The sequence below is a fragment of the Urocitellus parryii genome, chromosome 3, assembly GCF_045843805.1.
Source record: "Urocitellus parryii isolate mUroPar1 chromosome 3, mUroPar1.hap1, whole genome shotgun sequence".
Classification (NCBI taxonomy): Eukaryota; Metazoa; Chordata; class Mammalia; order Rodentia; family Sciuridae; genus Urocitellus; species Urocitellus parryii.
This window is the reverse complement of record NC_135533.1, coordinates 136,931,489-136,958,952: the sequence shown is the minus strand read 5'-3', so window position 1 is coordinate 136,958,952 and position 27,464 is coordinate 136,931,489. Positions and strand designations below refer to the sequence as shown.

Below are 27,464 nucleotides of genomic sequence, written 5' to 3'. Positions count from 1 at the left end.
CACTCTCTCTTTAAAAAAAAAAAAAAAAAGATCAGCTGAGGCAATTTAGCAAGACCTTCATTTTTAAAAAAATATTTTATTAGTTGTTGATGGACCTTTATTCATTGACATGTGGTACTGAGAACTGAACCCAGTACCTCACACATGATAGGCAAGTGCTCTACCACTGAGCCACAACCTCAGCACCATCCCTGTATATGTTTTTTTTAATTTTTATTTTTTAGTTGTAGATGGACACAATATCTTTATTTATTTTTTTTATGCGGTGCTGAGGACCAAATCCACACATGCGAGGTGAGCACTCTACCATTGAGCCACAACCCCAGCCCTGTATATGTATTTTTTTAAAATTTTTATAGTTGTAGATGGACAGAATGCCTTTATTTTATTTGTTAATTTTTATGTGGTGCTGAGGATCTAATCCAGTACCTCACAAATGCTAGGCAAGCGCTTTGCCACTGAGCTACAGCCCCAGCCCTGTATATGTATTTTTAAAAAAATTTTTTTAGTTGTTAACGGACCTTTATTTATTTATTCATATTTGGTGCTGAGAATAGAACCCAGTGCCTACCACATGCTAGGCAAGCACTCTACCACTGAGCCCCAACCCCAGCCACTGTATTTCTTTTTCTTCTTCTTTTTGCACAGTACCGGGGATTGAACTCTGTGACATACTACCTTTGAGCTACACCCCGGACTCCTTTACATTCATTTTATTTTTATTTTGAGACAGGGTCTTGCTGAATTGCCCATGCTGGCCTGGAATGTGTGATCCACCTGCCTCAGCCTTGGAGTCTCTGGGATTATAAGTGTGCACCCAATGGATACATGTGTTTCTTTGCACCTGTTTCTTTGGAATCAAATGAAATATAGACTAAGATATGTGTTTCCTTCAAGAAATGGGTGACAAACCATTATAGTTGAACGCAGGTAGCAATAGTGAAAAAAATTCCGATTTTTAAAAAATTGAAATAAGGGGCCTCATTCAATTACCTATTTGGTCCTTATATACACTTGAGTTTTCGATGCAGTAGGTTTAGCTACTGTGTAATTTAGGAATCTGAAGTCAGAACATCTCACTCCAAGTCCAACCATTTAACAAACCTTAGCCCAAAATTCATGCAGGCATCTTCGGTTTCTTCATCTGCGAAGAGGGAATGTCTGTTTCAACTCTGTGGCTTGTTTATGAGCATCCGATGCAATCACTAGTGCAAAACTTTTTGTGAAATGTTAACTGTACGAGACAAACTCGGGTTAAAAGGGCTACCAACTCATGCTTGGGCCTATATTTTATTCACACTAATCCAGTGAGTCATTTCACCGGTACCAGGCTCTGGATTCAAGGCGAGAAGCCTGAAACTGTCAGACACTCAAAAGTCTCGGGGGTGTGGCGGGCGGAGGGGGTGTGGCGCCTTCTGCTGGTGCGCACGCTCGACTGCAAAAGCAGTTAGGTCCGCCCTTGGCGCCTATTCCAAAGTTTTCCCGCACTCCATTTGCTTTTATTATGATAAATGCCAATATATTTTAAATTTTGGAGATACACAGACTCCCCCAGACTCACTTCAATATCCTTACCGAGGTGCCTTTCGTTCCATTGTACGCCCACCGCAAAGTTTGCAGTTTAGTACGATGATGTAATTTTGCGTAGAAACAACGAACCCTCCTACCCCCCAGGTCCCGGGAGTAGCAAGCCGCTGATCTGCTTTTTACTCAGGCACTTCCGCAGTTACCTATTTCCTTGGGGGCGGTGCCGCGTGTGGACCCGATGGACCCCGGCGGCGCCGCCATTTTGGAGTCTTCGAAAAGGAAAAATTGTCTGCCGGCTTTTCGCGCCGCTACAGCCGCAACTACCTGCGGTTTTGCCGGGCAGAATGAATGTGATAGACCATGTGCGGGACATGGCGGCCGCGGGGCTGCACTCCAACGTGCGGCTTCTCAGCAGCTTGCTACTTACAATGAGTAATAACAACCCGTGAGTTGAGGCGGGGAGCGGCCTGGGCTGAGGAGAGCGGCTGCGGTTTGGGAGCCGGGGCCGAGGCTGTATTCTGGCGGGAAGGAGTGGCCGCGGATCCTCCGTCAGCCGCGGCCTCCGCTGACAGCCAACGCGGGAACGCGAGTAGTGTCCCGGGGGCCGGCGCCGCGGTGCGCTTCCGCCAAGGATGTGGCGAGCGCTGGCTCCGGAGAATGGAAGGCGGAGGCCGAGGTCCACGCTGGCGGCGCTTTCCCACAAGTTGGGAGCGAAGGGTTTCCTGAGGCGTCTGTTGCAGGATAAAGCGATTGTCACATCGCTGGGCTGAATCCTCCCCTCCTGGCTCCTTCCCAAGAACGGGTTTTCGCTCGCTGCCGCTGTGACCCAGTGCCCTGGTTTTTATGTCCTTGTCCTACATCTGAGATGGGTATTTTCTCCCGCAGGGCCCGCTCTCTTAACCTTGGAGACGGGAGGTTTCGTTGATGGGGCAGGGAAGTGGCGCCTAATTTTAAGGACTTGGGAGCTGTGAGAGCAGCGTCCCCTTCCTTTTTCGCTGCCGTGTATTAAGTCTTAGGTGAATCACAGGGTTCATCCTTGAGCTTCCGCTCCTTATTGCTCCCAGCCAGCTGCCTTCCCCATCCCATCTCTTCCCCAGTGCCCTGGCCTCCTGGGCTCTGTTTTCTGGTGCTGGGCCGCACAAGTAGGCTCTCAAGTTGGGCTCTTGTACTTGCTGTTTGGAATCCTCACCTCGGGGCTGCCTCCTCTTTTAGGTTTCAGCTTAGATACCCTCTTAGCCACTCTGACCCCAAAAGTATAGTTGCCCTATTTTGAAGAAGCACAGCGCCCATGCCATAGCTCTGTGCTGATGTGCTAAGGACATGCATATGGAGATAGGGAAGTGAAGTACTTTGATCAAGTTCACACATCTAGTAGGTACAGAAGTATCCATTCTGACCCCCACAGTCTGCTGCCTCCTTATAGCATTATAATGAAATCGACTCTGCACCCTTTTGTGTTTGGCCTGTTCTAGAAGGTGGTCCAGGTCAGAGAGGGAAAGGGCTGTAAAGTGCCTGCAGTGCAGTGGCTGGGCCCTATTTCACTTCCACTAGTGCGCTTTGGGCCTCAGTGGTAAAATCATCCTTTACGGCCATCCACTTAGTGTTGACAGTGAGGAACACTGGCCTCTGTTGCCTTCTGTGTTTATTCTGGAGACTCTTACTTGGTTCTGAGTGATTTCTCAGAGCATCAAGTTTCCTCTATTGGGGATTAACACACTTTACATTACTCTTGGTTATTGATGATGTGACAGGATAGTTTGAAGCAGTTTGGTGATTTGGCTAGATTAAGTTTAGTTAGCCTGAGCTTTTTCACATTAGGTTAGATTGGCAGTTCTTAGTTTCAGCAAATGTTTTAAGTTCTGATCTTTTATCATTATTATATTTTGAAATTCATTGAATAGGCAATACATACACTGAAAAAAAATTAATCAGTAGAGAATTTGTGTGCAGATCAATCTCTGAGTCTTGAACCTCCCTGCCACCGTTTTTCTTCTCCAGAGGCAACAACTTTTAGGTTTTCCATGTATCATTCCAGAGATTGTGTGTGTGTGTGTGTATGTGTAAGTGTGTAATAGGCAAGTGTGTTATGTAAGTATCTGAATGCTTCCTGTGGATGTAGTAATATTTATCAAATGATTATCACTGAATACAAAAAAATAGTTATTGCTCATTGAATACATTGAATCTGGGTGTTGGAAAAGCTCTTAAGTCATCTGAACTATCCCTTTTACTCTTTGAATTTTCTTTCATTTATAAATACGTATATATAATAGATGGGCACAGCACCTTTATTTTAATGTGATGCTGAGGATTGAACCCACTGCCTCACACGTGCTAGGCAAACACTCTCCTGAGCTACAACTCCTTGAATTTTCCTTATAACTTTGTATCTAGTGTTTAGCCTGCTATCCTTTTGCGGGGGCGGGGGTGGGGGGCAGGGGCATTGTTGGGAATCTCCAGGCCTTGTGCATGCTAGGCAAGCACTCTACCAGTGAACTATATCTCCAGTACCTCTCCCCCTTTTTTTTTTTTTCAAAGTTTTAATCCACATATCATAGAATTAATCATTTTAAAGAGAACAGTTCTGGGGACTGAGGTTGTGGCTCAGTGGTAAAGTGCTTGCCTAGCACATGTGGGGTGCTGGGTTCGATCCTCTGCACCACATAAAAAAAGTATTGTGTCCAACTATAACTGAAAAACAAAATACTAAAAAACAAAACAAAAAAACAGTTCTTTGGGTTTTAGGGTATTCATAGTGTTGTACCACTAATTCCAAACATTTCATCATCTCCAAAAGAAATCTCTTAGCAATCATTCCCCCATCCGTTTTACCCTGGCAGTCACTAATCTATGATACCTGTTCTTTTTTTTTTTTTTAAAGAGAGAGTGTGTGAGAGAGAGAGAATTTTTTAATGTTTATTTTTAAATTTTTTGCGGACACAACATCTTTGTATGTGGTGCTGAGGATCAAACCCGGGCCTTACGCATGTCAGGCGAGCGCGCTACTGCTTGAGCCACATCCCCAGCCCAATACCTGTTCTTTTTTAAAAAAACATTTTTCAGTTGTAGTTTTGATATAATACCTTTATTTTATTTTATTTTTTTATGTGGTGCTGAGGATCAAACCCAGTGCCTCACAAATGGTTAGGCAAGCGCTCCACCACTGAGCCACAGCCCCATCCTCTGGTACCTGTTCTTGATATACCTTGGTTTGTTGGCATATTAACTGTGTACAAAGTTCTTTGACTCTGTCCTTTCATTTTAAGCAGTTATGGCTTTTATCTGTCAAAAGGGTGTAAATTTGGGCTGAGGATATAGCTTAATTGTAGAGTGCTTGTTTTGCATGCACAAGGCCCTGGGTTCAATTCCCAGCACCACACACATACATACACACACAAAAGTGTAAATTTATCTTGAGAAGGAGGAGTGGAAGGAGTCAGGAGAATCGTGAGTTCAAAGCCAGCCTCAGCAACTTAGCAAGGCCCTGAGCAACTCAGTGAGACACTGTTTAAATAAAATACAAAAAAGGGCTGAGGGGGCTGGGGTTGTGGATCAGTGGTAAAGCGCTTGCCAGCATGCATGAGTCCCTGGGTTCAATCCTCAGCACCGCATAAAAATAAATAAAAGATTAATTGACAACTAAAAAATATTTAAAAAGGGGACGCTGGGAATGTGGCTCAGTGGTTAAGTGCTCTGGGGTTCAATATCCACTCCCCACCCTCCCCAAAAAAGGAGGTTGGGGTGAGGGGTGCAGCTACTGCTTGCCTAACATAAAGAGGTCCTGGGTTCATTTGATCCTCAGCACTATAAAAAGCAAGAGAATGGTAGCCAGACAGTTATAATACTTGTGAACATATTGAAGGTTAAAGAAATAGTTTTGAAACATACCAGTTCCTTTAATTGTCTTTAAATTCCTGAGACTTAAGGAGATAAGAATGCTTCTATTGAGCAGGCATGGTGGCTCATGCCAGTAATCCCAGAAGCTCAGGAGGCTGAGGCAAGAAGATTCAAAGTTTGGGGCCAGCCTGGGCAACTTAGACCCTGGGTCAAAAAGTAAAAAGGACTGGGGTGTACGTCAGTGGTAGAATGTCTCTGGATTCAATCCCCAGTATCGTGCAAAAAGAGAGAGAGAGGAAAAAAAAAAGGATGCTTCTAGTGTAAGTAAAGTTTACTCTTCCTTTTTAATTTATTCTGTGGTGTTAGGGATCAAACCTAGAACCTCACACATGCTAGGCAAATGCTTTACCAGTGAGCTACACCCAAAGTCTTAAAAGTTTACTTTTGCATGTAAAATTAAAAAGACTTTGGGGCTGGGGATATGGCTCAAGTGGTAGCACGCTCACCTAACATGCGTGAGGCACTGGGTTCGATTCTCAGCACCACATAAAAACAAAGATATTGTGTCCACCTTAAAAAATAAATAAAAATAAAAAGACTTTATCAAACATAGTCAGTCCTTGTTCTGTCCCACTCTGTCCCATTGGCTGTTTCATTCTATTCTCAGACTGATATTTTCTTCAGTATTTCAAGAGTTTTGAGGTCCAATTCTCTTTATTCATCCCCTTCCTAGGAAGAAGGGGTGAAGTTTCTCTTTTCCAGGTCTTCAGCCCTTCTTTGGTAGTATTAGTTGTCATTGTGATTGCTCTCCTTTGTTAGTATTATCCTTAAAACTTGATGTTAGGAGCTTGTGGATGAATATATATCAGACTATTAAAAGGGTTTGGAGCAAAAAAGGGGAGGAAAAGATATGTTTTTTTTTTGGTATATCTGTATTCGGTTTTTATAGATATCATTGCATTTATATTAAATAAAGAATAATTTTAGTTACATTAAAACAGCAATTTAGGGCTGGGAATGTGGCTCAAGTGGTAGCACGCTCGCCTGGCATGCATGCGGCCCGGGTTCGATACTCAGCACCACATACAAACAAAGATATTGTGTCCACCGAAAGCTGAAAAATAAATATTAAAAAAAATTCTCTCTCTTTCTCTCTAAAACAACAACAACAAAAAACCCCAGCAATTTAAGGCAATATCCTAGATATGTTGGTTATAGTAACAGAGTTTACTTCTCATGCCTCTCAGTTTAGGGACAAGCCCTTAAGGTGTATTAAAATTTTTTAAACTGCCATTATTCAAAGCTTTGTGCTAGACTTATATGAACACTAAGGTGCTCTTTCTAATATTTCAAAATAACCCACGTAGGGGGTGTACTTTCTTTGTTTTCTAGTGAGTTATTCTCCCCATCTCAGAAGTATCAGCTTTTGGTGTATCATTCGGATTCTCTGTTTCATGATAAGGAATATCGGAATGCTGTAAGTAAGTATGCTATGGCTTTACAGCAAAAGAAAGCCCTAAGTAAAACTTCAAAAGTGAGACCTTCAACTGGAAATTCTGCTTCTACTCCACAAAGTCAGGTAATTTAAGATAGAGTTGTGAGTTTTTTCTTTGTTTTTCCAGGGTTGGGGAAGGGGGCTGTGCTGGGAATTGAACCTGACACCTCATGTATGCTAAGCATATTGTCTGCCACTGAGCTACACTGTCAGCCCTAAGACAGGTTATTCAGAAGATGACTGACTAGATGAAGAAGATGATAAAATAAAAAGTAATTCAAAAGGAAACTGAACAGCAAGACAAAGATGAAAAACTACTTAGATGTAGGAACCTACCCAATCAAGCATTAAAGGACAAGAGCAAAATTCTTGTAGATGAATCTAAAATGTAAACCACATAAACAAAGTTATGCATCATTCTTCCCTTTTATAGAAACAGCTTAAAATGTAAGGTGTTTTGTGATTTTAATGAAAATGCAGCTTGTAAAATGTCATTCAGTTGTTAGGCCTGTGTGAGAACACAGTGAAATTTATGGGAAAGAATTTAAAAATTTCTGGCAGTTTTGGTTGCTTGATAGTTAAATAAATTTAAGCAATAAAATTGCAGTGTCTTCACCATTTGACCATATTATTCCATTGCTAGGAATTAATCCTAATAACAAATTCACAAAAGGTTTTCAGGGATGCAGTATTGTTTATAAGAAGAAACTGGAAACAAAAGTGCTTATAAGCAGGTTCAGATTTCATGAAGTAGAATGTGATGAATTATTGAAAAAAGACAAATGAGGTTAAAGTATATGTGCTGATTTGAAAATGACTATGTACTAGTAAAATAAGGTTTGAAGCAATATGTCAATACTATTTTTATTTGAAGGTGAGAATTTAGAGATACATAAATACATCCTGATATATGTTTTCAAATATATGTGGAAAATGAGCTTGAAAACATTTTGTGTGTGAAGGAAATAAATTTAAGTGGAAAACTAGGGAAAGAAAACATTTTGCTTTTTTTTTAAAGGTGAAATTATGCCTAACTTTATTATTTTTTTTTCATTTTTTTGTTTTATTGTTTTAATTAGTAATACATGACAGTACAATGATCTTGACATACATTTGAATCAGATGGGGTATAATTTCTCATTTTTCTGAGTGTACAGGTTGCAGAATCACATTGGTCATGCAGTCACGTATATACATACAGCAGTAATAATGTCTGTTTTATTCTGCTGTCCTTCCTTTCCCCCCTTCCCCTCCCCCTCCCATCACTTCTCTCTACCCAATCTAATGTGACACAGTTCTTTTTTTTTTTTCTTTTTGACATTTTGCTTTTTAAAATGTTAGGTGAATTATAAGTGAAATTATCAGTCACAGTTTTTCTGCTTTCAATTCTTTCACATTAGAAAGAAAAATTAATTTTTTTTAACCTGTTCAGCTTCATCTTTTTTTTTTTTTTGAAATATTTATTTTTTCTTTGTACACAATACCTTTATTTTGTTTGTTTTTATGTGGTGCTGAGGATCGAACCCAGGGCATCCCATGTGCTAGGTGAGTGCTCTACCACTGAGCCACAACCCCAGCCCCTTCATCTGGTTTTATTTATCTTTATGTAAAATCTTTGCTTTCTATTATTAATGATGAGCTGATTGCAGGATTTTCTTTTATTTTCTGACACTAAATGGAAGTCATGTATATTACCCAGATAGAATCATTCATAAAAATAGTTAATATGTAGAGTATTCCATTTGCCAAGTATGATGCTAAACCTCTTTTGTGTGCGTGTATACTAGAGATTGCAGGGGCACTTTACCACTGAGCAACATCCCCAGCCCTTTTTTATTTTATTTTATTTTATTTTATTTTTTTTGAGACAGGGTCTTGCTGAATTGCTTAGGGCCTTGCTAAGTTTCTGAGGCTCATCTTGAACTTGCAGTACTCTTACCTCAGCCTCCTGAGTTGCTGAGATTACAGACATGAACCACCATGCCTGGCTTGTTGCTGTTTTTTGTTGGTACTGGTGAGCAAGCACTCTGCCACTGAGCCACCTCTCCTAGGCTTCCATTCGTTCTCACCCCTCCTCTCCCTTCCCCTTTGTTTTCATACTCAGTTGCCCAGGCTGTTCTCAAACTTGTGATCTTTTCTGCTTCCCCCGTAAGTGCCTGGGATCACAGGCTATGCTAAACTTTCACTTTTCATATAACTTAATACATTGAATCTTCATGGAAGTTTTTAAAAATTAAGATATAACTCACATGCTGTTATTTCATCCTTTTTAATGTATACGATTCAGTGAGTTTTAGTATAATCACAAGTACTATCTAACTCCAGACATTTTCATCACTATAGAAAGAAAGCTCATGCCTTTTGGCATTCATTCTACATTCTCACATTCTTACCCTTCTCCCCAGCCCCAGTCCCCAGCCCCCTGGCAATCACTAACTTTTTTTCTTTTTTTGTCCTTGGTGATTGAATCTGGGGATGCTTTACCACTGAGCCACATCCCCAGACCTTTTGCCTTTTTTTTTTTTTTTTTAATTTTGATACAGAGTATTGCTAATTTGCTGAGGCTTTCCTGAAACTTGTGATCCTCCTCCCTCAGCCTCCCAAGTTGCTGCAATTATAAGTGTGTGTTGCTGCACCTGGCTTGAGACCATATTTTCAAGAATTGGTTTTTCATTGTCTCCTAGTGTCTTCCATCTGAAATTGAAGTGAAATATAAAATGGCTGAATGTTATACAATGCTAAAACAAGACAAAGATGCCATTGCTATACTTGATGGGATCCCTTCAAGACAAAGAACTCCCAAAGTAAGTTCAATTAGCAGATTGTTATGTGATTCTTCCTCTGCAGCCCTCCCTTCTCTTCCATGTTTTCTCTGTTCTTTAGGAAGGCCTTCTGAACATTGTACTCATAACTGTCTCACTTTCTTCCGCTGTTAATGAAGTAGAGATTTAGAGGTGAATGACCTTCTTAAGAGACCTGAAAATTCAGCTGATGAGTAATAACAGCTGGACAATGTTATGAATATATATTCTTTGGTATTTGTTTCTGTGGGGAAGAATGATTTGCAAAATGCTTCCAGGTGGCAAAACCACTTTTTTTAGAACTTCATTTTTTTGTATTCCGTAGATGTATCCATTTGATAGTGGGAATGATTTTATTCTTTCATTTTCAAATTGTACATAAGTGTGGAATATATGTTTGTGTTTGATTTGGCAGCATGTTATAGTGAAGAGTGTACCTTTAGCTGAAGTCAGAGATCTGGAGTCTTTTTTGCATCCAGGGCACATGTGACTTACATATAATTTAAGGTTGGGCAAATTAACTCTGGTCTTCTTTTTTTTTTTTTTTTAAACCTTATTTATAAAATAGGATAATAAAAATCTGTTAATTTTTGTGACAACTGAATTGTGAATTGAGTTCATGTATATAAAAATACCTTTTTTTTTTTTTTTTTTTTTTTGGTACTAGGGATTGAACCCAGGGGCACTTAACCACTTAGCCACATCCCCATCCCTTTTTATTTATTTATTTTTTAATTTGAGACAGCATCTTGCTAAGTTGCTTGTGTTGAACTTGCAGCCCTCCTGCCTTAGCCTCCCAAGTTGCTGGGATTACAGGCATGTGCCATCACATCTGCCATAAACCAATGCTTTGTGCATATAAGACAAGTGCTCTACCATTTAGCTACATCTCCAGCCCTAAAAATACATTAAAAAAAATTTTTTTTTTAATTGTAGATGGATACATCTTTATGTGGTGCTGAGGATTGAACCCAGGGCTTCATGCATATGAAACAAGCATTCCACCACTGAGCTACAACGCCAACCTTAAAAATACATTTTTGGGGGTGGGGGATGGGTAACCAAGAATTGAACTCAGGGACACTTGACCACTGAGCCACATTCCCAGCCCTATTTTGTATTTTATTTAGAGACAGGGTCTCACTGAGTTACTCAGCACCTCGCTTTTGCTGAGATTGACTTTAAACTTGCGATCCTCCTGCCTCAGCCTCCTGAGCCGCTGGCATTACAGGTGTGCACCACCACACCTGGCTTAACTAAAAATACTGTTCTGTTGGGCTGGGGTGGTAGCTCAACGGTAGAGCACTCGCCTAGCATGTGCGAGGCCCTGGGTTCTATCCTCAGTACCACATAAAAATAAATAAGATAAAGTTATTGTATCCAACTACAATTAAAAAATAAATATTTAAAAAAATTACTGTTATGTAGAGAATATTGGGTGTCTTTATCAAATTTTTTGAAGCCCCCTTTAGAAGAACAGTGTGAATCCTTGCTCTGAGTATTTAATTCATGTCAGAATTTTTTTGTTTGGTACTGGGGATTGAACCCAGGAGCACTTTGCCACTGAGCTATATTCTCAACTGTTATTTTTTATTTTGAGAAAAGATCTCACTGAGTTGCTGAGATGGGCTTAGAACTTGTGATCCTCTTGCCTCAGCCTCCTAAGTCTCTGAAATTATGGGCGTGTGCCACCATATCTGGCTAGAATTTAATATCCCAGGTTATCACCTGTCCTTACTTAATTGAAAAAAAATTTTTGTGCAATTTGTGTTTAACAATGAGGAATTTAATAAGTATTCTGTGTACAGCTAGGCACAGTGGCCTAGGCCTGTAGTCCCAGCTGCTTTGGAAGCTGAGGCAGAAGGGTGGCAAGTTTGAGGCCAGCTTCAGCAACTTACAAAGACCCTGTCTCAAAATTAAAAAGCACTGAAAGCCTGGAGTTGTAACTCAGTGATGAGAACTCCCCTGGGTTCAATCTCCAGTATCACCACCACCAAAAAAAAGAAAAGTCTGCACATCCTCCTGCACCTGAAGACCAGGAATCTAAACAGTAGAAACCTGGTGTAGTTAAATTAGTACATCTTAAGTGTTGCTGCATTTTCCAGACAACCCAACTTGATGAGAACATGTTTAAGTTTCTCCTGACATTAAAGATTATTTACTATTTTAAATTGGTTATTTCTGGAGGTTTTTTGTTTATTTGTTGTTTTTTGTTGCTGGGGTTTAAACCCAGGGCATGCTAAGCTTGTGTTCTACCACTGAACTCCATTCCCAGCTCTATTTTTCTGAATTTTATTTATTTAGTTTTATGTATTAGGGATCATACTCTAGGGCCTCACATATAATAGGCAAACACCATACCACTGATCTGCATCCCCAATCTATTTTAAAATTAAGATATTTCCTCATGGGGCTGGGGTTGTGGCTCAGTGGTAGAGTGCTCACTTAGCAAGTGTGAAGCACAGGGTTTAATCCTCAGGACTATAAAAAAATAAATAAATAGATGGGGTTGTGGCTCAGTGGCAGAGCGCTTGCCTGGCATGTGTGAGGTGCTGGGTTTGATCTTCAGCACCACATAAAAATAAATATAAAGTATTGTGTCCATCTACAACTAAAAATTTAAAAAAACAAAAACAAACAAAAAACCCTCAACAACTTGGAAGTAGCTGGGTGTAATGTTGTCTGCGTGTAATCCTGGTGACTCTGGAGTATAAGGCAGGAGGATCACAAGTTCTAAATCAGCCTCAGCAACTTAGGAAGATCCTTGGCAACTTAGTGAGATCCTGTCTCAAAGAGGGCTGGGGATGTAGCTCAGTGGTATAGTATCCCTGGGTTCAATTCAATACCAAAAAAAAAAAAAAATCCAAATACTTAGAAGTGTATTATGGACCAATTTGTCTCTTAATAGGTTTGGATGCTGTATATTAAATTTCATTCTAGTATTCTGTGAGTTTTTTCCTACCTGAGAATTAATTTCTTGCATGTATGAGGAAGCGTCTGCTGCTGTACTCAAGGCCTTTTGGAAGAAGCTATTTTGATTATAAACTTTGAAAGACACTATTCCTTATCAGAAATGCATTGTAATCTCCTTATTGACTTGGTGTTTGGGGACATTTTTGGAAATCAGTAATGGCAAAGAAATTTGACTTTATGGCATCCAATGCTTGATGTTTGCAATCATTATTTTAAGAGGGTCTAGAGGAGTCTGTATTTGTTAGGAGTACCAGTAGAGCTCTTGTAGCCAAGAGCAAGCAAACATGTGCCTCAAAAATAAACCTATGATATTTACAGTTTTTCTTTCTTGTCCGTTAGGGAGTTAACTGGCTCCTCAGTCTGTGTAAAGGACAAGGAAGTGAGTCAAAATACGTCTAAATGAACATCTGTTAATGTATGGTAAACACCACCACACATTCCCTCACACTTAAAGGAAAATTCCAGTGTTAGATTATTCTATCTTGGCAAATCTTCAACTTTTAAGAGTAAGCATACCAATACACAATTCCTCAATTTTTAGGAAATAATGACTACTTGGGTTTAGAACTGGTGGAATGTGTCTTTACCATTTTCCCAAGTAAGGACCCGTTTTAAAAATTGACTTTTCCTCTCAGTAGCACTTAAAACTTGTTCTTTTGAGTGACAGTTAAGTAGTTTAAAGGAAATTTTGATATTTGTTGAGACAAATGGCTCATCAGTTTGTTAATATCAAGCAGTCAAGGAAGAATCTTAAATTTAACCTTTTATTCTTTTGAAGTATTGGCACTAATACTGGAGTTTTCCTTTAAGTACCTTCCTTTGCATATTCAAAATAGCCTAAAATGAAATATCTGAAGCCAAATAAAAAATAATTTTATTTTGAGTGTTTTATTATTTCATCATTTGGATTAGTGTGGATTCATACTATTCTGGGATGTTTTATACATTGTAGGTCTGTAATTGAAACAGATGTTCTTCAGAGCACTTTTGAGTAAATACCTGGCATGCCAAGTCACAGATAATTGAAGATATTGGGGGATTGACTTTTTTCTTATGTCTGTCTTTACATTGACTGCTTCCTTAGGTTACTGTCCAACACAGTGTTGTGTTTAAATTGAAACAGTGGGTTTTTTCTTTGTACTATTAAGATCATTTATCCCTTTCCTATAATTTCCACATTGTTTGTCACTTTTAGATTTTCTTTGTTGTGTTCTCAGGAAGGATTACGCTAAGAAAGCTTTACTTAGTTACTTATTTAAATTGTGTTAAAATGCAGATGTCTGCATTGGATTTAAATAGTGTAGCTACTCACTAGATCATGGTAATTTCTATAGGTCAGTTTGAGTTGAATTTTTGTAACATGATTTTGGCAAGTCAGTATTTAAGGGTAAAAGCTTTGTTATAAAGGCCAGATTCTAGTCACTAGTGTAATTGTCAAAAAGAAGCCACGTATTTTACCTCTGTATCTGTCATTTCCTTTTGGGGAAAAATTCATCTGATCCTTTTTAACTAGTTATGCCAAGAGTTCTTTGCTTTCTTATGTCTCAGTATTAATTGAATTTAAAGTATTTGAATGTAAACACTTCTTGGATAGTTCAAGAATTAATTAAGGTAACTAGAATTCTGGAGTTTATCAAATGAATGTCATTTCCATTTCTAGAGGCAGCATCTTTGGTCCAGATATTACTGGACGTTTTAGTTAGGTAAATGAGAGGGTAATGTGACTTTTTCCTTTTAGGAATGGGAGGACTTAGAAAAAGCAAGGATAGTAATGTAATTTATTCTTTGCTTTGAAGAATAGGGCTGGTATTTTATTTTATTTTTTTTAGTTGTAGATGGACACAACATCTTTATTTTTACATGGTGCTCAGGATCGAACCCAGGGCCTCACACGTGCAAGGCAGGCACTCTAGCATTGAGCTACAACCCAGCCCAGGATTGGTCTTTCTTTCTTTGCACAGAGCTCTGGGTAGATTTTCCAGTAAAAAGTAGAGTAGTAGCTAGTAATAAAAATCAGAACTTTTTGATGGTGAGATTTTTTTTTTGCAATACAATATTATCTTATTGTTCTTTATTTTTGATTATACAGATAAACATGATGCTGGCAAACCTGTACAGGAAGGCTGGTCAGGAGCGCCCTTCAGTCACCAGCTATAAGGAAGTACTGCGGCAGTGCCCATTAGCTCTTGATGCCATTCTAGGTACAGTTAATTTTCTGCCTGTTTTCCTGGAGTGTCAACTGTCAAAGATAGTGGTTCCCGATATGTTAGAATAGTTTTTGTTTGTTTGTTTTTAATGATACTGGGGTTGAACTCAGTGACACTGTACCTATATAGTCTCTGTCCTTTTTTTTTTTTTTTTTAATTTTTTAAGATGTTGATAAACCTTTATTTTATTCATTTATTTATATGCAGTGCTGAGAATGGAACCCAGTGCCTCACTAGGCAAGCACTCTGTCACTAAGCCACAACTTTAACCCTCTTTTTTTTTATTTTTTAAGACAAGGTCTCACTATCTTAGTGAGGTTTGGCCTGCTTATAATAACTTGTAATCCTCCTGGGTCAGACTCCCTAGTTAGTGGGATCAGGTATAAGTCACCATGCCTGGCAGAATAGAGTTTTTAAAAAATTCTCTACATCATCGCATATTCAATCAAGGAAAAAAAATTATTTGTTTATTTATTTTGAGATAGGGTCTTACTAAGTTCCTGGGGCTGGTCTTGAGCTTGCGATTCTCCTGCCTCAGTCTCCCAGATGTGTGCCACCATGCCCTGCTTCTGTCAAGAAATATTAAGCAGTCTTCTGGGGCTAGGGATGTAGCTCAGTTGTAAAGCACATGCTTAGCATGCTCAAGGCCTTGGGTTTTGAGCCCCAGCACTGAAAAAAATAAGTTATTGTATTTCTGTCATATGTGTTTTTTGTTGTTGTTATTGTTATGTTTTTTTTGTTGTTTTGTTTTGTTTTTTAGTGCTGGAGGTCTAATCCAGGACCTTGCTTGTACTAGACAAGCACTCTACCACTGAGTTACACCTCCAGCCCCTAGTGTATTTTTTTTTTTTTTTTTAGTTTTAGATGGACACAATACCTTTATTTTATTTATTTATTTTTTTAAGAGAAAGTGAGAGAGAGAGAGAGAGAGAATTTTTAATATTTATTTTTTAGTTCTTGGCGGACACAACATCTTTGTTGGTATGTGGTGCTGAGGATGGAACCCGGGCCACACGCATGCCAGGCGAGTGCGCTACCGCTTGAGCCACATCCCCAGCCCCATTATTTGTTTATTTTTATGTGATGCCAGGGAACAAACCCAGTGCCTCATTCATGCTAGGCAGGCGCTCTACCACTGAGCTACAACTCTGGCCCCCTTGTGTATCTTTATTAGATAGGGAAGGGGTGCTTCTAGCGTAGGGAAGTTGTAGACTGTTTCTTGCACTGTGGAAGAGGGCATTGCCTCACCACTTTTTTCCTGTTTTCTGCTGGGTTAGGTTTGCTATCCCTTTCTGTAAAAGGTGCAGAGGTGGCATCAATGACTATGAATGTGATCCAAACTGTGCCTAACTTGGACTGGCTCTCTGTGTGGATCAAAGCATATGCTTTTGTGCACACTGGTGACAACTCAAGAGCAATCAATACCATCTGGTAAGGACCACAGCATTAATTCCCTGTTCATGCGGCCCTTTCCTCATCTGGAAGTCTGATGTGTTTAAATTAGTAAAACAGAAAAATGAAGTGCTTATTTCTTGGTTTGTAGCAGTTGTCCTTGGGCTTTGTTAGTTGGAAATAAAATAATCCCTGTTGGAAACCTATAAAAATGTACAGTGGGACTAAGTTCAGATCTATATGCAAAGGTAAAGAGCAAACTGCCATTTTGTGTCATGCCTAAACCTAGAAGAAAACCTTTTTGATCTCCCTGGAAGCATGGTTTATTGCAGCATCTAACCTAGATTGCCCCCTTAGGACTGGGCTTTTCCTTCTATTTGGATATAGTCCAAGAACAAGAGATGGGAGTTTTTGTATTATGCAAAGTCATCCAGTTGAGTAATAAATAGCTGTCACTTGTGAATGACATTGCATTCAGATCCATGTAGTGTATGTTGTCCATTGAAAAACTGCAACAAGGAATTTCTTTCTAGGTAGTGAGTAGTGTCTGCTTTATTGTGTATATTCAAAGTTTTATGAAAGCTTTCTTGCATACAGAAAAAAAAAAGTAGTGTCTCTATGCCAGTTCCCCTGATTAAGCAATTAAGGGTCTAATTGTAAGATTCACTGTTTAATATCTTTTAAGTTCATTGGAGAAAAAGTCCTTATTGCGAGATAATGTGGACCTACTAGGAAGCTTGGCAGATCTGTACTTCAGAGTTGGAGACAATAAAAACTCTGTCCTCAAGTTTGAACAGGCACAAATGCTGGATCCTTATCTGATAAAAGGTGAGTAATTCTTGGGGCAAGATGAGAGTGTCTATAGAGGGGCAGATCAGAAGATAGGCAAGAAACGTGGCATGAACAGGTACTGTTTTTCAGGGAAAATTTTTTTGAGGCTTATTACATCGGTCTAAGTTCCTGGCACATCTTTTTAACATTTTGGTGATTCATTTTAAGCAGTCATTTTTGTTTGAATTCAAGTACAGTCTCCTCACAGACGTTACTTGGCTTTTTTTTTTTTTTTTTTTTCCCTTTTGGAGAGAGTCATAGCTCTTTCTTATGAATTATAAATTTATGATGTGCTTGATTTGGATGGCATCCCAAGAACCATAATATCATGTTAGGGAATTTAGTTGTACTGTTTCTGTAGCATAATTAAAAGAGAGTAAGAAAAGGATTAGGAGCAGACAATAGGAAAACCATTGATCGGAAAGAAGATTGCAGCTGACAGAAGGAGGCATCGGGCCTTTGAAAAACTGGCTGTCAGGTAACTGGCAGTGAGTGCGTGCTCAGGAATAGTGAGAAATATGATCAGCTAGATAGGCTGACGTCTGTTCGTAAAGCCCCAGAGAGACCATTAGAAAAATATGCCTTGTAACAATAAGCAGCCTTACAGACTTTTTTTTTTTTTTTTTTTTTTCTTTTTGGTTCTGGGAATTGATTCCAGGAGTATTTTACCACTGAGGCTGCATCCCTATCCCTGCCTCTCCCACCTTTTTTTTTGAGATAGTCTCACTATCACCAAGTTGCTGAGGCTGGCCTTGGACTTGTGATCCTTCTCTTTTAGCATCCCAAGCAGCTGATTTCAGGCGTGTGCCACTGTGCCTGGCCAGTATGGCAAACTCTTAATAAGAGGAGGGAGGGGAATTTTCACAAGCAAGCAGATGAGGGAACAGATACAGAAGGATGAATTTGTTTGTCTAAGCCTCCCTCCTGCCTGGTGTTTATTCCTGTTCTCTAATCTGCCTATGCCCGTGATGAAAATGGGCTTTAGAAAAATTAGTCTGGCAGTAGTTGGCAGCTTAGAGTCAGAAGCATAAACCCAAGACTTTGAGCCAGAGGAAGTATTGCTATAATTTTGGCTTGAAAAGAAATTTTAATGGGAATCTGAAGGGATAACAGAAGAATGGTGGCAAGAGATGGGTATGGGTGACAGCAAGTCTAGGCCCTTTTTTATAGACTGCGAGTGAGAACGAAGTGGGATCAGGGGAGCTCAATGATACAGGAGTAAGGAGGGGTGGGGATCTTTAATGAACTGCATTCTAGAATGAACTACAAGCTTTTTCTGGAGTAGGCCAACTTTTTGTGAGACTGACTTTTTCAGCATAGTAGAGCTCGGAGGGAGCATTTATTTGATGCCTTTTTTGGGCCCTTTCTGGTTATTCATTAGGAGAGCTGTATATCACACCACAGAAATAGGGATAAACAGTTCCTGAAAATAACAAGCTTTCAAATTGTGAGATATATCCTTCTGCTTCTTTGCCTTTTTTATTTTGGATGAGTTTTCTTTTTTAATAGTCATTTTGTAGGGAAGTGGTTGTGGAGGAGTCCATGATGATGGAAAGAGCTCAGACCCTAGAGCAGCTGGAACCTCAGTGTGGGTCTGCTTGTTAGATCCTACTCCTTTTTAATGACTTTTTTTTTTTAATTTTAATATTTATTTTTTAGTTATCGGCGGACACAACATCTTTGTTGGTATGTGGTGCTGAGAATCGAACCCGGGCTGCACGCATGCCAGGCGAGCGCGCTACCGCTTGAGCCACATCCCCAGCCCCATGACTTCTTTGATTAGATTAAAGGGCCTCTTCTCATCCTGTCCTCCTTTTTTAGGGATGGATGTATATGGCTACCTCCTGGCACGAGAAGGGCGGCTAGAGGATGTGGAGAACCTTGGCTGCCGTCTTTTCAATATTTCTGATCAGCATGCAGAACCCTGGGTGGTCTCTGGGTATGTTTGTGCATTCCCTTTTCTCCCTGGTTTTCAGTAGATTCTTTAAAGAGATGTAGATATATGAATTGAAAGCACTAGTTTAAGAGATAATCAGGCCGTCCCCAGTGACATATGCCTAGTAATCCTGGGACTCAAGAGGCTGAGGTAGGAGGATTCCAAGAACAAAAAAAAAAGGGCTGGGGTATAGCTCAGTGGCCTACCATGTAAAGTTCCTGGATTTAATCCCCAGTTATCACCCAAAAAAAAGAGGGGAAGGGAGATAATCAGGCCTGAATCAAATCATGACATTTGATTTTGTTTTGTGATGTATAAGGAGTGAACCTAAATCTATGGTGTGCTAGGCAAGTACTCTACCACTGAGTTTCATCCCTGGCCTGTGACATGATTTTAGATGCATATTGACCTCTCTGTTTTTTTTTTTTTTCCCCTCAGTTGGAAAATGGGCTAATAACTTCCTACCCTACTTCTAGGGGTAAGCATTAAATGACACAGTGAATGCCTCATGTTTTAGTCCTGGGCTTTACTCAGGATGACCTCCATTGTTATTTACCTCATGGTTGGGAATGTAGCTCAGTGGTAGAGTGCTTCTCTAGCAAGTGTGAGGCCCTGGGTTCAATCCCCAGCACTGCTCCCTACAAAAAAAGTAAATAAATAAAACCTGTATTGTTATTTACCTGGCTTTACAGATTCTCTGAATGTCTTTCAGCTCATAACAGGAATCCGGATCATCAGATTCTTTTCTGTTTTTTTCCTTCCTTGTTAAGCTTTTCCCCCTTAAAAATAAATAAGAAATTAAATATTAAATAAAAAAATATAAATCTATATATATATATATTTTTTGTTTTCACTAACATCATAGCTTATAACTATAAGTGTGATTTATAATGAGGATCATATATAGGGCCTTCCTTCTGATTTGTGCATGAAACTTCTTTATGGCCCCTTTTAGGTAATTTCTGGTGTTTTTTTTTTCCTCCAGGTGTCATAGCTTCTATAGCAAACGCTACTCCCGAGCCCTCTACTTGGGAGCCAAGGCCATTCAGCTGAACAGTAACAGTGTGCAAGCTTTGCTACTTAAAGGAGCAGCACTTAGGAACATGGGCAGAGTCCAAGAAGCAATAATCCATTTTCGGGAGGCCATACGGCTCTCACCTTGTCGCTTAGATTGTTACGAAGGTAAGATCATCATGACTAGTGGGGATTCGAAGCCATGGCAGCTGCACTCAGGTGGAAGGTTTCATCAGGCCCACAGTTCTAAACTCTTATGTATTAGAGTCATCTGAGGAATCTTTTAAAAATCAAGCTGCCAGGTCACTCCAACATAGATGAGAACATGGGCTGTGAATTAGCTGATGGTATTTTTTGAAGATCCCAGGTGGTATTAATGTGCAGACAGATTTGGGAATCATGCATTAGGCATTTTACATTAATTAGGGGTGTCACTGGGTTTTTCACCCTGCATTTTCTAGATTGAATTCTCCCCACCTTTTTATTTTAATATATTTTTAATTTTAGATGGATATAATGCCTTTATTCTGTTTAGTTTGTTTGTTTGTTTGTGGTGCTGGGGCTTTGTGCGTGCAAGACAAGCATTCTACCAACTGAGCCATATCCCCAACCCATTTAGTGTTGGGGTTTTTTTTGTTGTTGTTGTTTTTAATATTTATTTTTTAGTTGTAATTGTACACAATATCTTTGTTTTATTTATTTATTTTTATGTGGTGCTGAGGATCGAACCCAGGGCCTTGCACACGCTAGATAAGCGCTCTGCCACTGAGCCATAACCCCAGCCCCCTGTTTAGTGTTTTTATGTGGTGCTGGGGATTGAACCCAGTGCCTCACACATGCTAGGCAAGCGCTATAGCTCTGAGCCACAAACCCAGCCCCATCTGTCTGTCTTTTTTTCTGGTTTTTGGTAAGGGGATACTTGGGATAGATTTTTGTCCTTTTTTTCCCCCTTCAGATGTAGCCCAGTCATTAATGAGAATCTCTGCCAGGCCTTATGCTAAATTGCTCAGTTACGTCTTTATTTTCATAGTCATCTTACCTTATCTTGGACCACAGATGTTACTTACTGATAGAGTAACACCATATCCATGAGACAATGTTGGCTGTGGGAACTAGTTGTCTATTGTGACCTTCAGAGTGGGCCTGATTGGGGTTCAGCTTTTTTGTTGTTGTTATATAATGTTTTAAGTTCATGTGAACTGACCCTAGGAGCTCAAAGAAACTGTACCAGCCTCAGCAACATTTGGTGACTCAGTAACAGACATTAAAATAGATCTTACAAGATGCAGTTCCTCTAAAACATATTTTTGTAAGAATTTAAAAATAAACCTAGGAGTCTAGGAGTGATTTGATCTTAACAGGAAGATGAGTTCAAATTTGAAAGTTGGAGGAAAGAACAAATCTGCTTATATAGCCAGAGAGCTATGCTTATTGTAAATGTGTTGGGGGAATGGAAATTACCTTTGTAACTGCAGAAAACCAAGTCTCTGTTTTCAGATTAAATTCTTTTTTTTTTTTTAAGAGAGAGAGAATTTTTTAATATTTATTTTTTAGTTTTCAGCGGACACAATATCTTTGTTTGTATGTGGTGCTGAGGATCGAACCGGGCCGCACGCATGCCAGGCAAGCGTGCTACCGCTTGAGCCACATCCCCAGCCCCAGATTAAATTCTTAAACCTGAAACTATAACTTCCCTCTAAGCTGTATTGGTCACACCAGCTCCTTTCTGCAGCACCCCTGTTTTGCCCAAGTACAGGAATGCCTTTGGATTATCTCAGTACCCCAGTGCCTGGATGGAGCTAGTTAGAGCATCTGGGGGCATCAGATTTCCCCAGAGGGCCAGTGAGGCTTCTCAGGCTACTCTTTGGAAGATTTGGATCTCGGTAACTGGTTATGCCTTCTGGCCATCTCCAGTGGAGCTTTCTCCCTTTGCTGGTGCATGCCCTTGATTAGTGAGGTGCATCCCTCGCCCACCCCCCCACCAGGGCTGGGATTGAATAAAGGGCCTCTCAGGCATTTTAGGCCAGTGCTGTACCACTGAGTTACATTCCTAGCCATTTTTATTTTTGAGATAGGGTCTGTTTTTCTTTTTCTTTTTTTTTTTTTTTAGAGAGAAATGAAGTTTAATATTTATTTTTTAATTATCGGTGGACACAACATCTTTGTTTATATGTGGTGCTGAGGATCGAACCTGGGCCGCACACATGCCAGGCGAGTGCGCTACTGCTTGAGCCACATCCCCAGCCCTTGAGATAGGGTCTTGTTAGCTCAAGCTGCCTCCAACTTGAAATCTTCAGCCTCAGCCTCCTGAGTAGTTGGGATTTATAAGCATGTACCACTAGACTTGGCTCTTTCCATTTCCTTCTGAAGTTTCAATACTCAATAAGTAGTTGCAAACAGCTGTATTTGGAACCTAACATGTTGCCCTTTAGAGTTAGGTAATTTTTGGTTAAGTAACCATAATGTGTGGAAGAGTGTGCACGAATGTTATAAATGCTGCTAGGTTGGAGGAGTTTTCGGAGAAAATCTGCCAGTGATTGTGTGGGTTTGGGGTTTAAGCTGTTTTTCTGTTTTTGATGAGTGCTTTGTGCCAAAAAGTTCTTCCCCTGTTCTCAACTTCTTGGCACAAAGAGTTGAGTTTTCTTGAAGTGGCTCCATAGGGCATTGCTGTGGGTGTGAAAAGAGAAAGGAGCTGCCAATCTTAGTATATTGGGTCTGTCTGATTAAGTGCTTTCCACCTAATGTGAGAAGGCCCTCAGCAAGTGCCTTTGGAGATAACTTCTGTGTTTCAAGTCAGAGTCTGCCTTTCTCCCCATGTGGCTTGATAGTAGGTTCTTTAATTGATAAAATAGGACATTCACTTTTTACCCTCCCTCTTAAATATAGGTCTGCAGGTGATTGAACATAGCCAGAGAGTAATGGCTTAAGGCAGTAGAACCATGAGTTTCATTGGAAACATTATCTCTCACTACTTTAATCTTCTGGCCACACAACAGAGTAATGATTAGTGTCACATTTGTTCTTCAGTGTTCAGATGTTCTGCCCACACGCTGCAGTTTCCTTATGCATGCTTGTTTCTTTCACTAACTGAAGGTGCATTTTCAGGGCAGGCTTTTTCCACATCTATCAAGTGCTCTGGTTGGAGCGCTCCTTAGCTATTCCATCAGCACATCCTCCAGTCTAATCTCACCATCAGTTTTCTGCGGGCCTGCCCTTTGTCTAAAACTTGGAAGATTTGCCATTTGGAACACTGTCAGAATGGAAGTTTGGCTTATTGAACTTCTTTGTGTGTTTTATTTTTAAGGTAATATGATTGAACTTCTTTGTGTTTTATTTTTTAAGGTCTCATCGAATGTTACTTAACCTCTAACAGTATTCGAGAAGCAATGGTAATGGCTAACAATGTTTACAAAACTCTAGGCGCAAATGCACAGACCCTTACCCTTTTAGCCACCGTTTGTCTAGAAGACCCAGTGACACAGGAGAAAGCCAAAACTTTGTTGGATAAAGCCCTGACCCAAAGGCCGGATTACATTAAAGCTGTGGTGAAAAAAGCAGAACTACTTAGTAAGTATGTCTTCTATTTTGCCCATTCAACATTCATTTCCTTTTTTTTTTTTTTTTAAGTTTTAGGTGGACACTTTTAATATTTTTTTTTTTACTATTTGGAGGTCACAACATCTTTGTTTGTATGTGGTGCTGAGGATCGAACCGGGCTGCACGCATGCCAGGCGAGTGCGCTACCGCTTGAGCCACATCCCCAGCCCAGTTTGAATTGTTTTTGAGCTATCTGGATTCTCTTATGAGAATTTTTTTCTTTTCTTTTCTTTCTTTTTTTTTTTTTTTTAATGAAAATGTTGATTTGGGTTCATTGGCTTTCTTGCTGGCAGAGTCCTGAGATAGCAGTAAGGCTATCTCATGGTGAGAAATGGGGTATGTCTTTTGTCCTGATTTATGATGACTCCTGGATTTGGGTCAATCTAACAAATCAAAATAAAAAGCAGCTTGGCTTTTTATTTGGATTAAGGTCAAGAGTACCTTTGAAAAATCAGAACCCAAGCCACAAATTTCCTAATGAAATAGGAATTCAGTTGCATTTGCTCTCAATTTGTGTCACACTGTTAGTTTCTTTGTAGTCATCCTCAGAAGTTCTATCAGATTGTGATGGTTGTGGTTACATTTATAGAGTTGAGCTGGAAGTATGTTTTCAAAATTTTGATGAAGACAGCTAGGCTCTTTTTCCTTTCAGGTAGAGAACAGAAATATGAAGATGGAATTGCCTTGCTGAGGAATGCACTGGCTAATCAGAGTGACTGTGTCCTGCATCGGATCCTAGGAGATTTCCTTGTAGCTGTCAATGAGTATCAGGAAGCAATGGACCAGTACAGTATAGCGCTCAGGTAGGCACTCAGCCTCTGGCGGGGCAGGTAACGAAAGGGGAGGAAAGGCAGGGAACTGTGTAGCTGGAGTTCTAGAAAGACAAACACACTGCCCACAGTGGAAAGCAGAATAATAATTGTAATGGCAGAAGAGTTAAATTTGTGAATTCAACCCTTGTGAAAAACTTTTCTTAAAGTATATTAACAACATTAAAGAGCCCATACCACTGTGGCATCTGTTCTTATACCCAGAATATATTTTATATTCTGCATTTTCCAATCAAAGTATTGTAAGTACTTTCCCATGTTCCTACCTGCTTTAGTAGTCAAGAACTTGAATGCTTCTTCACCACTGTCATCTTGGGTAAGTAATTAACATGTCCTTTTCTCTACCTTATTGGGTATTAAATGATTATTCCAGGTAAAGCTCTTGGCACTGTGCCTGTCACATAGTAAATAGTAAATAATAAATAAATAGTGGTCACTGATGTGATTTATTTGAGGGAGTCTGTGTGTCCGCAGGGTCACAGTGAGGGAATGTCTGTAATTGAGTCTGGTCATATACATCCATTCCCTCACGCAGAGGACAGTTGAACAGCACTTGTGCGCCTGGCCAGTGACCACTGGGATTGCTTAATTCCGGACTCTCTCCTCATGTGCACACTGGTGATATCACCACTCATGCTTTCCTAGCAGTCTATAGAAGGTTGGGTGGAGGCCAGAGGGCAGGAGCATTGAAGGTTTCAGAGAAGAGATGTTAGAAATCAGCCTGCATTTATGTAAATAGAAATGGGATTCCAACATTTGTTTTAGCTGCTTTTTGGAAGCTTAAAAGCAAATGAAAAAAAAAAAAAACAAAGCCAGACTTTGATTAGAGGTGAATTGGCTAGGCCGGTGATGGTTACAAAGTCAAGAGGAAACATTCCCTAGAAGTCAAATAAATGAATGTTCTAGAGGCTTTGCACTTTGGGGGTTTGGCACATGTAAATTCTTGGCTGCGATATGCACATGCCTGGGTAGAGGTAGCCTTGGTCCTGAGGTCTAATCTTAGGAGCTTGACATCTATTCATGGCGTGCCACAGTGTTTTTAGTTGACAACTGAAATGCTGATATGTCACTGTGTCATAAGAGCACAGAGCAGTTGTTCTCACAGAAGAATAACTCTGTAACCCTGCAGCTCAAAAACCCCCTACTTTTAAGAAATTACATTGAGATTTTCTGTTAATGTTTTCCACTTTTTCATTGCTGTGTCTGGTAGCCTCCTCTGGCAGAATGCTAGGGGGATAGGTATGAAAAAGTTTAAGAAACTTGTGGAGAAAAAAAAAAATCAAAATCTTTTGAGAATTCCAAAAATTAGGAAAAGATTTTCCCTTTTTTCACTTCTGGTGTTGGAATCCCTCAGTCCAGCCTCGGGACCCCAGGTTGTTGAGAGACACCAGGTTCTGGCAGTTGTTCTGCTCATTTCACCTCCCAGCCAGCTAGGTGACGAGTCATTCTGCTGGAAGAAGGCAGAGATTCAGGCCTCTCCTTTGTTTTGTTGTCCCCTAGTTTGGACCCCAATGACCAGAAGTCTCTAGAGGGAATGCAGAAGATGGAGAAGGAGGAGAGTCCCACAGATGCAACTCAGGAGGAAGATGTGGATGACATGGAAGGAAGTGGGGAAGAGGGGGACCTAGAGGGCAGCGACAGTGAGGCGGCCCAGTGGGCTGACCAGGAGCAATGGTTCGGCATGCAGTGAGGGGCACCGGCTGCCCGCCTGGACCGAAGGAGCTGGAGGAGCTGCTTCCAAGAAAACAGTGACTGTGTGTGCCTGCAGCTGGGCCTTCTGCCCCTCGCTCCCGAGTTCTAGTCGGGACTTTGTTTAACAGTGGGGCTGGCCAGTCTTCCATGTGTCTCCATTCTCCCCTGCTCTACCAGGGAGGACGAAGGCGTGCTCATGCTGGGGCTTTGGTCAGAGCACTTTTGATGTTTCATTGCTGAATCCAGAAGCTGGAATAATGGAGCATTTTGTCTTTGACATGGATGGGTTTGAAGGAGTGACCCACCCTCCGAGAGGAAGAGTGTCATCTCCCAAGGACAGTAGCATGGTCTGGCCCTATTAGAGAGAGTTTCCTGGTCCCAGAAGTCATTGTCCTGTGCTGCCCATGCTCCCCTGGTGACTTGCTTCCTTCTGCAGTGGTGGTGATGCCTTTGCTGGCAGTTGTTGTTTTGCAGAACAGCTTTCCTATTTGCTGAGCTGGCACCTTGCCTTGGTCTGAAAAGCAGGTGTGACAAGAGCATGACCAGGGTACACCCGGGCAGTGGAGTAATAATAAAACTGGTTCATACAGTCATGGTGTGGGGTGGTTGGAATGGAAGCCTTTTTACAGGCTCTTAACTCTTTTGGCCTCTTGATCAGAATTTACTAATCCAGAATCATTTGCCATAAATAGATTCTCTTTCTCCCCTAGTATTGGGAACCAGGAGGGCTGAAACCTCAGTGAGCTCATCTGGTTCGTCTGTTTGCATTTTTGGTTACTAAGTTTCCCTGGGCCTGAGAGTCTTCAGCCAAACTTCACATGGTCAGTCTGGCTCCTTCACTTGTCCCCGGGAGGTGTCAGACCCCTAGTCCCAAATTCTCGTTAAAACAAAATTAGGCCAGGTGCAGTGGCACATATCTGTAATCCCAATGGCTCAGGAGACTGAGACAGGAGGATCGCAAGTTCAAATCCAGCCTTAGCAACAGTGAGGCACTGTCTCTAAATAAAATACAAAATAGGACTGGGCATGTGGCTTAGTGACTGAGAGCCCCTAAGTTGAATCCCCCAAAAAAAGAAAAAAATTAGGCTGGGCATGGTGGTATGTGCCTCTAATTCCAGACACTTGGTAAGTTGAGGCAGGAGGATCTCAAGTTCAAGGCAAGCCTGGGCAACTTAGAATCTGTCTCAAAATAAACATTTTTTAAAAAGTACTTCAGTGGCAGAGAGTACCTAGGTTCAGTCTCCAGTACTGAAAGACAGTAACTTATCTAAAGTGTTTTTAAATGCGAATTTGGAATTTTTTTTTTTTTTTTTTAAACTGGGGATTAAACCC

General features: G+C 40.4%; 1 protein-coding gene across 3 annotated transcripts; it reads left to right on the top strand.

Moving 5' to 3' along the window:
- The first annotated feature begins 1,785 nt into the window (after window positions 1–1,785).
- Anapc7 (anaphase promoting complex subunit 7) lies at window positions 1,786–26,728 on the top strand. 3 transcript variants are annotated; one of them, XM_026386094.2, is made up of 11 exons: window positions 1,786–1,972; window positions 6,757–6,943; window positions 9,544–9,663; window positions 14,723–14,834; window positions 16,118–16,271; window positions 16,918–17,060; window positions 18,885–19,002; window positions 19,985–20,181; window positions 23,356–23,580; window positions 24,263–24,413; window positions 25,941–26,728. In XM_026386094.2, the coding sequence occupies exons 1-11, from the start codon at window positions 1,872–1,874 to the stop codon at window positions 26,128–26,130; spliced, it is 1,698 nt and encodes a 565-aa protein (XP_026241879.2). In that variant the 5' UTR covers window positions 1,786–1,871; the 3' UTR covers window positions 26,131–26,728. The 3 variants fall into 3 exon arrangements, with proteins under 3 accessions (XP_026241879.2, XP_077652967.1, XP_077652968.1); XM_077796841.1 differs by having other exon boundaries at window positions 1,893–1,972; window positions 6,732–6,943; XM_077796842.1 differs by lacking the exon at window positions 1,786–1,972 and adding an exon at window positions 8,376–8,404 and having other exon boundaries at window positions 6,895–6,943.
- Window positions 26,729–27,464: the final 736 nt, after the last annotated feature.